Below are 17,609 nucleotides of genomic sequence, written 5' to 3' on the forward strand. Positions count from 1 at the left end.
AAAACTAATGTACTTCCCTAAAGTTCCTTTTAAAGTTGCTAAGAAACACAAGCAGTCCTTAATAGCCAAAAGGCAGATTTTAATGCTCATTTAAGTGTAAAAACCCCGAAAGGTTAAAATACAGCCAAACTGTTGACATGAGAAGCATGTTACAACTTTGGTGCAATAACAGGAAGAAATTTGATTCCCTTTCTCCCCCATACCAGATGAAGCTGATTAAAAGGACTTATCGTCCTATCCACCCCATGAGTAGGAACAGCAAAGAAACTGCTGCTTATCAATTATTATTTATTAAATTTCTATACCGCTCTATACCCATAGATCTCAGGGTGGAACAATAACAACTGGCAACATTTCATAGAAGAAATTTTTCCACCACTCTGTTAAATTCGTCTGCAAAGCGTAGGTGCAAATTATGTTTTCCTTCCGGCATCAAATGTAACCTGAAACAAAAACAAACACCACTGGATAAATTCTAGGTGTACAGGAAACACTGAAAGCATTTATTACTTAAATCTACACTCTGCCCAAGTGCATGCAAGAAGCCAGCTTGCTAGAAAGATTTGTATTTTCATATTTGGAATTGATATCTCAAAGCATCTGTGTCATAATTTATGGACATTCATGGAGGTGTCTGACTTTTGAGCATGCTATAATTATTTCCCGGTCCATGCTCATCTTTTTCAAATGGACATGTCTAAAATAAAAAAAGCCTCTATGAAAAGAAGCAACATAATCTGCAGGACATGACTGCAGAGGAGTCATGTCATAGCAAAGTGTTATGAGCTGCTGTGGCCATTTCAACATTCAAAGCAAGCACTGAATTGTCAGGCTTATGTGCCTGTCCGACGTGGGCAAATTTGGAAACAAGTTTCAGTGAAACTTAAGCTCGCAGTCTTCGTTGTCTTGCTATCTACAAAAATCACTGGATTTTAAAAAACAATCCCTTAAGGATTGTTTTAGCAAGGTGGTTCATTTGAACTATGACAACATCACTGCGCTATTCACTGCAGAGCATTCAAGACAGCTATTTTGTAGCTGCTACAGTCTAGATTGCCTCCATTGTACCATGTTCCATTAAAGACTTGCAGCATTTAGAGTTTTGAAACTGTTGCTAACAGTTTCTAACTTCCTAATGCCGGTGTCTAATTTTGCAAGCAGGTCCTTGAGTTTTCATCTCAAGTTACTGACCCCAGACGCTTTGCTGAATTGCAGAAAATTGCGAAATGAATTTTGTGCTGGTTTGTTCAAGTTGCTCTTTCTACTTGCGTTCAGAAATTGCATCTACTGTGCACAAATCTTTCCTATGGGATGGATCTGTCTGCTTGTGAGTATTTCTTCAATATCGTGGCTGGAAGCATTCTTTCCAATGATTGCAGAAGCCTGCAAAGTGGTTCGTTCTGAGCAACTGGAGAAGCTTTTTAATCTGTTCACATAATTTTTAGCTTTAGTTTCTCCTGCCCACCTCCCCAAGAAAAACAAACTTACTGTGAACCCTTGATATGCTTGTGAAGATATTCAGGGTGAAAGCGTGGAACCAAGGGATCTTTTTCTCCGTGGATTATTAACGTTGGGCAGTGAATATGAGGCAGCAAAGACTGACAGATACTGCCTGGGGATGGGAAGTGGAAAAAAATGTCAAGATAATTTCCTTATTTATTTACTTTGAAATGGTAATATGCTTCACTGGGGAAATGTGACGCTAACACCACCTACTTCCTCCTTGCAAAGGAAGTGAAATAGTTGATTCTTCTGGCTGCAAAAAAAAATATGGTTTAGTAGAAACTGGATCAGCAACAGGAATTACTACAATGGGAGCAATTCCATGAGGGCCAGTCTCTCTGATTCAGACAAAATTGCCAGGGTTTTCTTCCCCCTTCTCTCAGCATCTAGTTCTGAATTCTTAAGACAACCTGTTCAAGCATGTACTGATATTTGTACTTAAAAATATGTGTCAGAATTTTCTGCTTTTGTGGGCAGTTTGCTTCTGTTTCCTTTTATTCCCCATCGCAAGTGTCGGCACTTATAAATCTTGAGTTAAATATGTCGACTCAGCTAATGCAGACAGGATGTTTTGTGTTCTGTACACACAAAATAAATTAGGTTCCAAATAACCCAAGTTACTGAGTTCTGTGACCTATACGCCACCCTGATACCATATACAGGTTTACAAAGAAAGGACAACATTACAGGAGTTTAAAAGATGTGCTGGCAAGGCCTGGGAACACTGAGAAAGTGTCGTCAGGAAATTAAACAGTGGCTAATAATCTGAGTAGCCCTAATCTCCTGATCTGCATTGCTGGGGTGTGTGTGTTAGGCTATGGTGAAGGTGGAAATCTGTTAGTGGGGTGGGTGTGGGTCTTAATGGAAAGCATTAAGTGGTAGCTGGCAGAAAGGCCAAAAATGGTGTCAGGCTTGCAGATTCCCCCAAAGGAACCAATTCTCACATCCTTCGGCTAGGCCAGCCTGGAACCGGTGCAGCAAATTTTTTATTTCCACCTCTTCTCCCCTGGTTGTCAGAACCTGGGATGCAGTGGCTGATATGCCACTCTGCTTCTCGCCAGCTGGGACTGGGATAGTAATAATGCAGCTCTAGGTTTACCCAGAAGTCAGTCTCACTGAGTTCATTGGGGGCTGCTCCCAGAATATGTGGGTAGGAGATTGTAGCCAGCCTATTCTGTGCCCTCCAAGTGATTCGACCGCTTTGTCCTTGTTGTACTGAACAGCCATTAGCATTCAGAAAGCTTTTCTTTTTTAAAAAGAAAGCTCTGTTTTTTAAAAAAAGCTCCTTGAAATTAGTCTCGAACGATTATTGCTTTTTTAAACTAAGACTGGCAATGATTGACTTAAGCAGACAAGTGTAAGCAGGGAATGTTAATTTTTTTCTGCAAGGTGGAGTAGAAAAGCAGAAATACCTTGTGTGCAATTAGGCAGTGTGTCATTTCCCCTGCAAGATGTTCCAACAGGCTTGCTTACTTAGAAAAGCAGAACCACGAGCAAAATGTACAGATCTGGCTAGCATGACGGTTATTTCAAGGTTGCAGAACTGTTCAAATGGCTGTTCCTCATTTGCAGGTGGATTGCCAATCCAAATCTACACACACACACCCTGCAATTCCTACTCTCAGCAGCTCAGAAGTTTCTTTCGCCTTGCAGGTAGCATGGTGCTTTTCCAACCAACTGTCACCAGTGCAGACATTTCAGCTCTGACAGGACATTCTGCCCACTCCTCAGTGCCACTCTGAGGTTTTTCCTGACCCTACAAGCCAATTTGGGAATTGGGAACATGAGGGAAGAGAAGGCAAGCCTCCATTGTGCTAATGGAAGTCCTTGCGTAGCCTTCCGCTAATGGAAGGAATTAGTTAAATCTGACCCATTGTAATAATTGTTATTTTTAAATGATTGCATTTGTTATCCCACCTTTTCCCTCTAATCTCACAAAGTCAGCGTTAATTTTTAAATGCTGGCAGACTCCTGGGAAGAAAGTTTGTGGATAAAGATGATTCTGAGATACAACGATGGACAATAGTGAAGTGAAATGCAGCAAAACAGGGCGGAGACCTAAAGCTTATCATTGCCGACCTCTCTATCTCTTTTTAGCTGCAGATTTCTTACCATTTGGCTTTTGTGCAAACTGGGAGATTCCATCCACCCAGGCTGCGCAGGTTTTGCTAAAGTAATCGTGGCCATACATTTCTTCCATTGGCTGCCTGGCTCTTTCACTCCATTTTGAAACATCACGGATAGCTGCGGACAAGGGAATGAAATAATAATAATAATAATAATAATAATAATAATAATAATAATAATTTATTATTTGTACCCCACCCATCTGGCTGAGTTTCCCCAGCCACTCTGAGCGGCTCCCAATCAAATGTTAAAAACAGTACAGCATTAAATATTAAAAACTTTCCTAAACAGGGCTGCCTTCAGATGTCTTTTAAAGATAGGATAACTGCTTATTTCCTTCACATCTGAAGGGAGGATATTCCACCGGGTAGGCGCCACTACCGAGAAGGCCCTCTGTCTGGTTCCCTGTAACCTCACTTCTCGCAATGAGGGAACCGCCAGAAGGCCCTCGGCGATGGATCTCAGTGTGGATGGGGGTGGAGATGCTCCTTCAGGTATACAGGACCGAGGCCATTTAGGGCTTTAAAGGTCAGCGCCAACACTTTGAATTGTGCTTGGAAACGTACTGGGAGCCAATGCAGATCTCTCAGGTGTTATGTGGTCCCAGCGGCCAGTCCCAGTCACCAGTCTAGCTGCCACATTCTGGATTAATTGCAGTTTCTGGGTCACCTTCAAAGGTAGCCCCACGTAGAGTGCATGGCAGTAGTCCAAGCAGGAGATAACTAGAGCATGCACCACTGGCGAGACAATCCGCGGGCAGGTAGGGTCTTAGCCTGCGTACCAGGTGGAGCTGGTAGACAGCACCCTGGACGCAGAATTAACCTGCACCTCCATGGACAGCTGTGCTTCCAAAATGACTCCCAGGCTGCGCACCTGGTCCTTCAGGGGCACAGTTACCCCATTCAGGACCAGGGAGTCCCCCACACCCGCGCACCCCCTGTCCCCAAAAAACAGTACTTCTGTCTTGTCAGGATTCAACCTCAATCTGTTAGCTGCCATCCATCCTCCAACCGCCTCCAGGCGGAAATGTGTATATTAAAAGAAGTATCAAAATCCTGTCTTATTATGGGGGAGCGGGGACCCTTTTGCAGCCCAAGGGCCAGAATGCCCTTCCATGGCTAACTTTTCAGAGCTTCATGCCAGCAGTGGGCAGGGTCAATGCAAATTGATTCACACAATTAAACATGACTCCAGCTCTATTCTAGTATTTTGAGAGAGGCAGAACTTCTACCCACTTTCTCCAGATAATTTTAATACATATTTATTATGCCCCCATTACTCACCCTTTTTCTAGGCTAAAAGGCACCAAACATCATAACCTTTCCCCAGAATGGACTGGATTTAGCCCCACTCCTAATCATTTTGACTGCACTTTTTCCAACTCTACTGTATCCTATCTTCGCTTCAGTAACTAGAACTGTACATAGTATTCCAAGGCTGTCTGCACCATAGGTGGGTATAAAGGCATTGGTAACAGCATTTTCAATCTCTTTTGCGAACTAGAATTTTGCCATTTCCACAGCACTTAGGATCAGCATTTAAATTGAGCTTTCCCTCACATCCTTCAATCCCTTTCTTGGTCAGTAACTGATAGCTCGGGCCCCACCAGTATATAATGTAGGGTTGGTAAAAATCCAGACATAAATAGTTATTGAGATTTTGGGGGGCATTCACCCAATAGGCCCCACGCTGTCTGCTGCTGCCAAGCCCAAACCACTCGTGGCTGCAGCAGGACACAATAATAATAATAAATTTTATTTATATCCCGCCCTCCCCAGCCGAAGCCGGGCTCAGGGCGGCTAACAACACTAAAATAGTACAACATTATAAAAACATTATAAAAATTAATTAAAATCAAAATTGATGGCAACCATAAACTAAAGTTTTGTAAAGATTGCCAAAGGCGGGAGTCAGGCTGCGCCCTGACCAAAGGCCAGGTGGAACAGCTCTGTCTTGCAGGCCCTGCGGAAAGATGTCAAGTCCTGCAGGGCCCTTGTCTCTTGTGACAGCGCGTTCCACCAGGTTGGAGCCGCAGCTGAAAAAGCCCTGGCTCTAGTTGAGGCCAGCCTAACCTCTCTGTGGCCTGGGACCTTCAAGGTGTTTTTATTTGAAGACCGTAAGTTCCTCTGTGGGGCATACCAGGAGAGGCGGTCCCGTAGGTACGAGGGTCCTAGGCCGTATAGGGCTTTGAAGGTTAAAACCAGCACCTTAAACCTGATCCTGTACTCTACCGGGAGCCAGTGCAGCTGGTATAGCATCGGATGAATGTGATCTCTAAGCGAAGACCCCGTAAGGAGTCTCGCTGCGGCATTCTGCACCCGCTGGAGTTTCTGGGTCAGTCTCAAGGGCAGCCCCACGTAGAGCGAGTTACAATAATCCAGTCTGGAGGTGACCGTTGCGTGGATCACAGTGGTTAGGTCAGGGCGAGAGAGGTAGGGAGCCAACTGCTTAGCTTGGCGGAGATGAAAAAAATGCCGCCTTTGTTATAGCTGCAATCTGCGCCTCCATGGAGAGGGAGGTATCGAAGATTACACCCAAACTCTTAACGGACGGTGCTGGCACTAATTGCACCCCCGCAAGAGATGGGAGTTGCCCCCTCAGTCCCATGTCGTCCCGTCCCAGCCAGAGGACCTCTGTCTTCGAAGGATTTAACTTCAACCGGCTCCCACGTAACCATCCAGCCACAGCCTCCAAGCATCTGATCAGTGTGTCTGGGGCCGAGCTTGAATCAGAGCCACCTGTGGTTTTATTTTTTATTTTTTAAATCCCAGACATTTGCTTTAAATTTAAAACGTAAATTTCCCTCCAGGTGGCCATGTACACCCCCCCCCAATAGAGGACATGTCCTGGAATTTCTCGACATATGGCAATCCCAGTATAATGTGAAGTTAGGATATTTTGTTCCATAGTACTTCACTTGACCCTTTCTCTGAGCTGCACTTGGCATTTTGTCATCCATTCATCCATTTTAGAGAAATACAGTTCGAGCTCTTTGCAATCTTTTTTTTTGTGTGTGTGTGTCTTTACTACCCCGAATAATTGGATGTCATTAGCATATTGGCTGCCTCACTGCTCAGCTTGGTCGTTTATGAATAAGCTAAAAGCACCAGCAACAATATAGCAGTATCCTAAGATCTCATCTCACTGCTAGAAGCTCTCACATTTAAGTTTTTACAGAGTTTTTTTTTTCATGTAGCAGCAAAATGTGCAAATGTTTAGTTTTAAATTGAATTCCTTTTCTGCAGGGTTGTTAATTATAGTAGCTCCCTGCCCCCCCCCCCATTTCTGTTCAAGAGCAATTCAACTGTTCCTTAAAACAATTTTTTCTTCTTTTTGTAACCACAATCCATGATACTTGATTCAAGAAGGCTTTTAATTCTATTTGCTGCTTATTCAACTGGTGCAAAGCAATATTTTTCTGATTTATCGTTAACTATTTAATGGGAAAACAGCAAGTATTGTAGGGAGCTATGAGTACAGTGGGAAAAGATTTTCGTATAGTAGACCATTATAATATTTTCATTGTAATGCATTTTTCTTATATTGGAGCATTAAGTTTCACATCTAGTAACCAAGCCTCCTTTCTGACAGCTACAAATATAGCTGAATCGTGAATTCTTCAAGCTTACATTACTTCAGTTTTTGAAATGTTTATGGTTGTTTAGAAAAGAAAATTAAAGAAAAACTTCAACGTACCCTTTCTACATTCATCTGATACATACCATTGTAAAGTTTCACGTCCTCTTCTGAAACACTGGGATTGGCTCCCCAAACCACCATTTTGTGGATAAGAGTTGGATTCTTTGCAGCAGCAATCAGTGCCGTTATTCCACCGTCACTCCATCCCAGCAAGGAGAACTTCTTAAACTTCAGTGCCTTGTTTAGTACAGGGAAACAGACTGGAAATAACTGGTTTTTACAGCTGAATGGCTTTAGCTGAAGACACAAGTCTCTTCAGAAGCAACCCTTCCCCACCGAAATCAAGGGAATTTACAAGTGGTGGGAGTTTGGCTATGCTGCACCTACTAAATTTCATCTATGGTACTGGAGGCTTGCTAGATCAGTGGTTGCTACCTTGTGGCCCTTCAGATGTTGATGGTCTTGAGCACCCACCAGCTCAGCCAGAATGGCCAATGGTCAGGAAAGATGGGAGTTGTAGTCCAGCAATATCTGGAGGGTCACAGATTAGCCACTCCCGTACTGTATCCTGACAACCTAGAAGTAGGGGAGGCAGCTCCCTTCTTCCAGATCAGCTAAAGCAGTGTTTCCCAAACTTGAGTCCCCAGCTGTTTTCGGACTACAGTGCCTATCATCCCTGACTGCTGGTCCTGCTAGATAAGGATGATGGGAGCTGTAGACATGTCCTAAGGTGAAAGACTTCTGGGGAAAGATTTATAATGAGTTGAAAAAAATGTTGAAAAATACATTTATTAAGAAACTAGAAGCCTTTCTACTTGGAATAATAGGATTGGAACTGCCCAGAAAGATGTTAGCCTGTTTTTGTATGCCACTATAGTGGCAAGACTTTTATTAGCCAAAAATTGGAACTCGCAAGAGATACCAACAATAGAAGAATGGCAGATGAAGATGTTAGACTTTTTGGAGCTGGCCAACCTGACTGGAAGAATCTGCGACCAGAAAGAAGAGGAGATACATGAGGATTGGAAGAAATTTAAAGAATATTTAGCTAAATATTGTAATATAAGATAAATAGAAAATTCTTGGAAGTAATAAATAGGCTTAGGGGTAGAATAAGAATTTGTGGTAGTAAATATTAATGATTAGAATATTAATAAAAGAGAAGAAGATAGTAAATGAAAGTTAATTTTATTAGAAATATGATTTGGGAGAACTGTTAAACAGGTGATACAATGAAATTCAGCAAGAGGGGATATGAGGAAGTCAGTTATCAATGTAACAAGAATTAGATTTGAAGAAACAAATTTTCTTTGTGTTTAGTTTATTGTTTAGTTTGTTGTGTTGTGTTAGTTTAAGTGTTTTTTTGTTTTTTTATTTTTGTCATATATGTGGAAAATCAATAAAAAAATTTGGGGGGGCCGGGAAGGATGATGGGAGCTGTAGTCCAAAAACAGCTGGAGAGCCAAATTTGGGAAACCGTGATTTAAAGGAATATCCAAACCTTTGTAAAATTAAAATAGAGTAGGGATGACAGCCATCTCCTTGTGCTTTGAGTGAGAGTAGCCCATACATCTTGCCTCATAGGGTGTCAATCCTGCTAGATGCTTCTGCGGAGCACAGAGAGGCCTGCCACTTCAGTCATGATGGTTGGTGCCAAGCCATGATGGTAGGTATGTATGAAGGCTACTAGAACATCCTCTGAGGGTTTGTTGCCACATGCTAGGGCAAGAACCATGCTCATTCTGGAGGTGGAGGGGAGATTAATTGGGTCACCAGATTGTAGGGCTAACATTATTTGCCTTAACCATTTAGGCCAACCCATTTGGTCCTCATTTGCTCTCTTCTCAATCCTCTTTGTGTTTCTCCAGGTGTTTTTCTCCAGAAGTAAGACTGGCTGTTAAGAGCTATGAGAGAAAAAGATTCGGCACCCTCTACCATGTACTGTATTTTTCACTCTATAGGACGCACTTTTTCCCCTCCAAAAATTAAGGGGAAATGTGTGTGCGTCCTATGGAGCGAATGCAGGCTCCTTGGCTTCAGCGATAGCAACGCGAAGCCTCCGAAGCGCAGAGGGAGCGCTCCCTCCGCGCTCTGGAGGCCTTGCGTTGCTTTCGCTGAAGCCTGGAGAGCGAGAGGGGTCGGTGTGCACTCTACAGGCTTCAGGGATAGCCGCCTGAAGCCTTTGGAGCACAGCGGGAACTCGCGATGCGCTCCAAAGGCTTTGGGTTCCTTTTGCTGAAGCCGGGAGAGCAAGACTCTCCCGGCTTCAGCAGAAAGGGAGAGCTGTGCAGTGCCCCTTCAGCGAAGCGGGAGGAGAAATGGAAGGGGCTCCATTTCTCCTGCCGCTTCGCTGAAGGGGCGCTGAGCAGAGAGGGGGAGAATTCCCCCCCCCGTTCTCCCCCTCCTATGGTCCGGTGCGTCCTATAGAGCAAAAAATATGGTACCTCTATAAGTTGTTTCCTTCAATTACATACGAATGAATCAAAAGTTTTAGTGACATGCATTTTGGGTGCTAATACCTTACACTTGTTTTTGTGTTTGAATAGGCTATATATAATGGTGAGTTTTTTAACAAAGGAATTAAGCTGAATAGTCTTTGAAAGGAATAGGTTGCTAAAGCAAAAAGGAGACAGGTGTCCTGAAACAGAGATATCCTGCTACTAAACAGTTAATCATTTTCATAAAGTTTCTGAGCCACAAACCCTGAGGCTCAAGTTTTGCTTGCTGTGTTTACTTCCACAACTAACATTCTAAAAGCCCAGGGAAGGAACACTTCAGTTCTCCAAAGGGTGTTCCTTAGAAGGACAAATTTACCTGCATCAAGTCCACAGCATCTTTTGCATCTCTTTCAAAAAAATCTTCAGGGAAATCTCGAAGTGGGGGGATTGACTTTCCATACCCTCGAGGATCCCAGGCTACAAGTGTGAATTGCTGCTTGTTCATAGACTTCAGCTGTGGTCCAAAATCGGTCTGGCCACTCCCTACAAAAAATAGGTGAAATAATTGCACCAAATCAGACAATCGTTATGCCCGGGGCTGTTTTCAGCCGGAACTCAGTCCCAGCACTGCTGAAGTGGATGCCATTGCCATTATAAGAGAACAACAGTGAGTTCTGGCACCTCTTTTTCTAGAAAAGCACTGGTATGCACATTTTAAGTTTAAAAGGAAACTCTGCCTTATGGGTACCACCCAGTAAACCAACTTTGTGTCTTTATTTCTCTGCTCAAGGAGTTACAGATCTGACATAATATCCTACAGCTACTGACCACAGTCACAGATACTCTCTTACAATGATGAGCAATTGGAAATTAAGCCCCAACAGCTATATTTACAGTGGTACCTCTGGTTACAAACTTAATTCATTCCGGAGGTCCGTTCTTAATCTGAAGCCATTCTTAACCTGAGGTACCACTTTAGCTAATGAGGCCTCCTGCTGCTGCCGCGCCACCAGAGCGTGATTTCTGTTGAGATCCTGGGGCTGTGTTTGTAACCCGAGGTACCACTGTACTTAATATCTATGTCCCATATGCTTACAATCAATGGTATGAGGACACCTTTTGACCAGGGAAATGTCGCCCAATGCACCAGACTTGTTCTAAGAATTGTTCTTGGTTACACTGTAGTGGCTCGGTGCAAGAGAGGTCAGGACTCATTTGACAGTTGCGGAGAAGGGGGAAATTCAACAGGGGTAGCTTGCGTGATAACTCTCATCACCAAGGAAGACCACATGGTGGGATATGTGCATAAGAACATAAGAAGAGCCCAATGGCCCATCACAGCCAACATCTTGTTCTCATATGGGACAATCAGATGCCCATGCGATGCTCATATTGAGGACCCAAGTACAAGAGCCCTCTCCCTTCCTGTGGTTCTCAGCAGAGAAGCATTAAGGTCTCTAACTGTGGGAGCAGAGCAATAGATTTCATGACTAACAACCATCAAAAGCCTTCTCTTCTATGCCTTTGTCTAGCCTTCTCTATGTTGAAATAAGAGATGAGGCAATAGCTTTTGCGGAGAATTGAAAGCAGCTTGGAATTAAGGGGTGCTGCTCCTCACCTGCACACCTGTCATCCTCTTTTTACCTTTGGCATCCTTGCAAACACCTGTTTGACCAGAGGCAAGAAAAACGTCTCTACACCCAGGCAAGCAATGCCTCTTTCAAATCCAGTTCTACATTCTTAAAAACTGCATATTTGGCCTAAATAGGTAAACAAACATGTAGAAGTCCGTGAACACTCCTGAATTAAATAAGTGGCACAGAAGGCGCCTTATATCTTAGCTACAAAATGGATTACTTCTGTATGATGGCTATGCTCAATCTCCACTGTCTGAGGCAGGATGACTGTGAATCAAAAGTGGGGAAAGTTGTACTTGGGTCCAGCTGGTCTGGGTGACTACTGTGAGAAAAAGTTGGTGGACTGAGTTGTTCTTAGCTCCTTACAAGATTTTTTTAAAAATCATTGCTACTCTATAAGAGTGTGAATGGTATGAGTAAGCCTGGTTCTTGTGTATATCGAGGAAAAGAGGTATATCGAGGTTCTTGTCTTATCGAGGAAAAGAACATCACCGAGAAAGACCACAAACATAAGACAAAGACCAAAGACGTAAGACAAAAAGATCCAAACCTAACATTCCAGGGAGAAGCAGGACAGCATGGCTTCCACTTCCCGTTTGCTGATAATGTAGTCGGACGCCATTCACTTCAACTTTAGCTGAGGTTACTGAAGTGCTAGAGGAAATATCAGCCCCCCCAACAAATAACATTTTAGCTTTATAACACCTGAATTGGAGGATCAGACTGCCCAGTCTTACTGTTAAGACTGATGCTGTTAGTGAAAGTGCGGTTGTTTGCACTTTAGGTACGGAAGGAATTTTTTGCCCTGTGCGATAGGAGTGAAGTTGCCAAAAATTAGAAGAACAGAATTGTGCTCTGAGGCTGTTCTTTTAGCCGACTGTGAAAGATTTACTCAATGCTTTGCCAGCTTTTGAAGGAGGATGGGCCTTCAGCGGCTGGGGAATAAACAAATGAAGCATCCTCCTGTATGGAAACACAGGGTGCTGCTATCCAGCAAAATGGTTCTGTAAGTGCAAGGATTTTTGTTTATGCAGTGGACTCCTCTCTCCTTTCTTTGTGCATCCCCCCGCCCCAAATCTGCTCCAGAGGCAGGTCAGAGGAAAACTCCAGAACAGATTTAACTGCCGGGATTGTTGACTTAAAATCCGGGTACAGTGGACGCTTGGGTTGCGAACGTGATCCGTGCGAGAGGCAAGTTCGCAACCTGCAGCATTTGCAACCCACAACCCACGGGTCTGCGCACGTGCGGGTCAGGATTTGGTGCTTCTGCACATGCGCAAAGCGCGATTTAGCGCTTCTGCGCATGCGCAAGCGCTGAAACCTGGAAGTAACCCGTTCCGGTACTTCCGATTTCGGCGCGGTGTGCAACCCGAAATCGCACAACCCGAGGTATGACAAAAGATGAGGAACATCAGTGCGTTTTGCAACATTGGTAAACCAAATTCTTCAGCCTCATTTGATCTGAGTTTCTTCTCCCACACAGATCTCCTTACAATCCAAATTCAGAACTATCAATTACATCCCGTTGTGAAGCGAGTAATGTCACTTACTAATTGCCTGCTGGTATTTAAGTTATTAAATAGGCGTATAGGTGCAGAAAAAAAGTAAAACTGAGATTTGATGCTCTTGAAGGAACGGAGCAACCATTTCGAGTTATATTAAAACATCGCTCCCAGGGTTCAGTCAGGCTCCCCTGACAGATAAATGTTGGACTCCAACTCTCCTGTTCTGGAGTCATACTTCTTTAAGGAATGGCACCCAGAATGCATAATATTCTCCTGAGCTTCCAATAAAATGCTCAACATGGCCGTGCTTCCACCAATTCCCTTGTTTTAGTCAGTATCTGCTGTTTGAATCAGTATCTGCCAGTCTGTTGAGTTAATGACTAACAAAGGCACAAAAAGATAATGGATCCACTAATCTAGACATTGGACTGGGGAGCGGGAAGTGTGATACCAGCAACTGAACCAGCTTTATGTGTTTATTTGGGAAGGAAAACCGAATCGCAGGGGCAAGAACTGCAATACTGCAAGCTCACAGCTCTCGTTCAGCTACTTATAGTGCATATGGTGCTTGCTTATAATCAAATCTTGGGAAGGATTCCTGTTCTTCTGCAACCGTGCTGTTTTCACATGGTACTTTCTGGATTTCCCGTGATCAATGATCATGCGATAAAAGTAACCGTGCACTGGGCGCGGCCAGGATTTATGTTAGGGGGTGCAGAACCGAGCTATCTGCAAGTATTTTTTATTTATTTATGGCTAGGAGTTATTTCTCTTGGTTTTCCGATGTATTTCTTATCAAACAAACAAAGGAATATTAAATGAATTTAAAAATAATATCGGTGTGGCGCGAGCAAATCTTTATGCAGAAAGTGTGGCCCAGAGAAAAAAAGGCTTGGGAACCACCGGGCTGCGCGCTATGCTCTCTAACCTTCCACGTTAGGCACGCACGGGTCTCCTCCCCCGTCCTTCAACGTTCTGCCCACCGCCCCGTGGCCGTCGGAAGCCACCGACTGCGCGCGCGCACAATCCCTCCCCCGCCTTGCCGTCTCTAAGTCGCTGAGACTGCAGAGCCTCCCCCGCTTCGTCTGTCCGCCCCGTCTCAACAGGGAATTTACCCGTAGGAAGCAGCCGGCGCCTGGGAGACCCGCAGCGTTGCTCCCCCCTGCGCGGAGCGGGAGAGCTGCGAGAGAAGGCGCCGCAGCAACAGCCCTCCGCTTCTCGGCCGAGCCATGGCCCTTTCTGGTTCTGCCGCGCGGTGGCTCCGCCTTCGCCTTCCCAAGGGAAGGACGGGGCACCGAGCGGCGGATCCTCGAAGGGTTAACAGGCGCCGATTTCACAACCAAGCTGCAGGCCGGGCAGGAGAAGCAGGGCTGGCCCTATCGTTATTAGGCAGGCTGAGGCGACCCATTTGGCGTGCGGAGTGTTTTGGTTTAGTTTTGGCTTTTAATCAGACCTACAAGCTAAACAATTTCCAAAAAAATTAAAGGAAAAAATGGATTTTGTTATGTGCAAATGGCATAGATACCTATTAGGTCCATAAATTACCATATAGCATATATAGCATATAGGGACGCGGGTGGCGCTGTGGGTTAAACCACAGAGCCTAAGACTTGGCCGATCACAAGGTCGGCAGTTTGAATACCTGCGACGGGGTGAGCTCCCATTGCTCGGTCCCTGCTCCTGCCAACCTAGCAGTTCGAAAGAACGTCAAAGTGCAAGTAGAGAAATAGGTACCGCTCCGGAGGGAAGGTAAACGGCGTTTCCGTGCACTGCTCTGGTTCACCAGAAGTGGCTTAGTCATGCTGGCCACATGACCCGGAAGCTGTGCGCCGGCTCCCTCGGCCAACAAAGCGAGATGAGCGCCGCAACCCCAGAGTTGGTCCCTTTACCTTTAGGTCCATAAATTACCATATAGCATATATTCGACACAAAATACACGGACACCTTGTTGTTGACAAAGAACAGCTGGACATATAAATCGCCCCATTAGCATCAGTAGCTTAGGGCCTCATCAAACCTAAATCCGGCCCTGCTTTTAATTGTTTTGTTTATTTCCCCACTTATTGCTAGCAACTTTTTTTTATCCCTTTAATTTTTTTAAAATCCGATTCTTTGTTTCTGCATTGCAGGGGGTTGGACTAGATGACCCTTGTGGTACCCCATCCCGACTATAATTCTGATTCTAATTGCAATTGAAGGCCAGGGTGTGGAGTGTTGGAGGAGTAGTACCTCTGGTGGTGGTGGCGAAACACATCATGCTCCTTTTGGTCCCCCACCTTGCGCTTCGCTCTCACCCGTGGCTCCTGACATGCGAAAGCAGCCGCACCCCAGGAAGGGCTTTGACTGGCTGGTTAAACCAGGGGAGGGTAGCCAATGATGGGGCTCAAACCCTTGGTGAGATAGGGACTTCCCCTGCATGTGAAAAGAAAAGCTTGGAAAAAGAGATTAGCTAGATTCATTGGGGGGGGGGAGAACTCATTGGGGGCTGTGTCAACTAGGACAAGTTGAATGAAGCCTCAGTGTTCTGGTGCAGTTTATCACAATAACAGTGGTACGTCAGGTTAAGTACTTAATTCATTCTGGAGGTCCTTTCTTAACCTGAAACTGTTCTTAACCTGAAGCACCACTTTATCTAATGGGGCCTCCCGCTGCTGCCGCCGCCCCACCACCCCACAATTTCTGTTCTCATCCTGAAGCAAAGTTCTTAACCTGAGGTACTATTTCTGGGTTAGCGGAGTCTGTAACCTGAAGCGTATGTAACCCAAGGTACCATTGTATACTGGTACCTCTGGATGCGAACGGGATCTTTCCGCAGGGCCTGCAAGACAGAGCTGTTCCACCAGGCCTTTGGCCAAGGGACAGTCTGACCCCCTCCTTTGGCAATCATCCTCACAGAACTCTAGCCCAATAGTTGCCATTAATTTGATTCTGAATTGATTTGAGAATGTATTTTAATTAATTGATTGTGATTTTATGTAAACTGTGCTGTTTTTATTGTTGTTAGCCGCTCTGAGCCCAGCTTTGGCTGGGGAGGGCAGGATATTTATTATTATTATTATTATTATTATTATTATTATTATTAACCACACTAACTTGTTCTTACACTTTGTTAACTGTGCTAATGATGATAATAACATTTTTATACCCTGTTTTCTACAAAAATACACAGGGCAGCTTTCACAAAGTCTACACAACACAAAATAAGTCATGCAGATACATTTTAAGAGGCAAAATGAAATAAACTAGCACATGAAACCAACAATAGCTAAAAACAAGGAGCAGTTCTAAAAAAACAGTTTAAATAATAATTCTCCCCAAGTCCCAGGATGGTAACAAGGTAGATAAAACAGCTTAAAACAAATGGCAGTCACTACCAGAGTGGGTCCCAAAGTATGTATATCTTACACAATAAAAACAAAACAAATTCCTTCCAGTAGCACCTTAAAGACCAACTAAGTCAGTTCTTGGTATGAGCTTTCGTGTGCTCATACCAAGAACTGACTTAGTTGGTCTTTAAGGTGCTACTGGAAGGAATTTGTTTTGTTTTGACTATGGCAGACCAACACGGCTACCTATCTGTAACTTACACAATAAAAGATTAGGAGGCATGGGATTATGCGCTAGTTCCCTTACTCTGCTCCAATTTCTCCTGCCACTGAGGTTCTTTCTTAACCAGGATGCGAAATCAGGATTTGAAGCTGCTTCCATAGCTACCAGGGAACTTCATGAGAGTTAACTGTGGTTGCTGTTCATACTGATGTAACATAAAAGCTGCAGCTGAGATTGCACATGCAGATTCCAGGCAAAAGGGAAGAGGAAATCCTATGGTCCCTTTGCAGCCTCATAGCCATGGTTAAGATATTGGGTATGCAACATCTGGAATGTTTTCACACGCCTGGTCCTTTTAACTACATATAATTCACCCGACGTGTGACCAAAAACACTACCAATACAAATCATTCTACTGTTCTGTAATCCTTCCCTTCTGAGGCCACGCCAAGCTAGATCTGAACTGGAAGGCTTTGCCATGATTTTGACAAAATATGAATTTGTCAAGTATTGCACATATCTAGGTAAAGGTAAAGGACCCCTGGACAGAAAAGTCCAGTTAAAAGCGACTATCTCGCTCTCAGGCAGAGGGAGCTGGTGTTTGTCCACAGACAACTTTCCAGGTCATGTGGCCAACAGGACTAAATCGCTTCTAGTGCAACGGAACACTGTGATGGAAACCAGAGCACACGAAAATGCCATTTACCTTCCCACCACAGTGATACCTATTTATCTACTCTCACTGGTGTGCTTTCAAACTGCTAGGTTGGCATGAGCTGGGACAGAGCAATGAGACCTCACCCCATTGTGGGGATTCAAACTGCTAACCTTCTAATCGACAAGCCCAAGAGGCTCAGTGATTTAGACCACAGCACCACCCATGTCCCTGGTACATATGTATGGTGTGGTGAGTCTGACATCCATAAAACTGGGCTGTTCATAGTGTGCTGACTAATCTCCATGCTGTTAGTATCAAAGACAGAATGGGACTAGCCCAATCCAAAACAACACAGTCCCAAACAATAGCCATAACACTGAGCTACAATGATTAGCCAGACCTAGTCTGAAATCCTGTGCACAGTTCCTTAGGATCAAATCCCATGTACAGGATTGAATGGCAGATCAGTGGCTGAAGGAGCATCTCAACCCCCATTTTTCAGGTCCAGCTCTGAGGTCCTTCTGGTGGTTCCCTCACTGCAAGAAGGGAACCA

At 44.3% G+C, this 17,609-nt stretch overlaps 1 protein-coding gene across 1 annotated transcript; it reads right to left on the reverse strand.

Moving 5' to 3' along the window:
- Positions 1-58: 58 nt before the first annotated feature.
- BPHL (biphenyl hydrolase like) lies at positions 59-14,124 on the reverse strand. The gene is made up of 7 exons (XM_081873166.1): positions 13,965-14,124; positions 11,895-11,998; positions 10,084-10,250; positions 7,353-7,506; positions 3,616-3,747; positions 1,489-1,612; positions 59-443 (listed from the first exon to the last, which is right to left on the reverse strand). The coding sequence occupies exons 1-7, from the start codon at positions 14,078-14,080 to the stop codon at positions 356-358; spliced, it is 885 nt and encodes a 294-aa protein (XP_081729292.1). The 5' UTR covers positions 14,081-14,124; the 3' UTR covers positions 59-355.
- Positions 14,125-17,609: the final 3,485 nt, after the last annotated feature.

This window comes from Podarcis erhardii, assembly GCF_964252035.2.
Source record: "Podarcis erhardii genome assembly, chromosome: 8".
Lineage (NCBI taxonomy): Eukaryota > Metazoa > Chordata > Lepidosauria > Squamata > Lacertidae > Podarcis > Podarcis erhardii.

Excerpts from the sequence above, each read along its gene's own strand:
- BPHL (XM_081873166.1), bottom strand. The coding sequence starts at position 14,080 with ATGGCTCGGCCGAGAAGCGGAGGGCTGTTGCTGCGGCGCCTTCTCTCG. Across the intron at positions 1,613-3,615 it reads GTTTGCACAAAAGCCAAATG|GCAGTATCTGTCAGTCTTTG; the intron begins GTAAGAAATCTG and ends TCCCATCCCCAG. Across the intron at positions 444-1,488 it reads AAGCATATCAAGGGTTCACA|GTTACATTTGATGCCGGAAG; the intron begins GTAAGTTTGTTT and ends TTTTTGTTTCAG.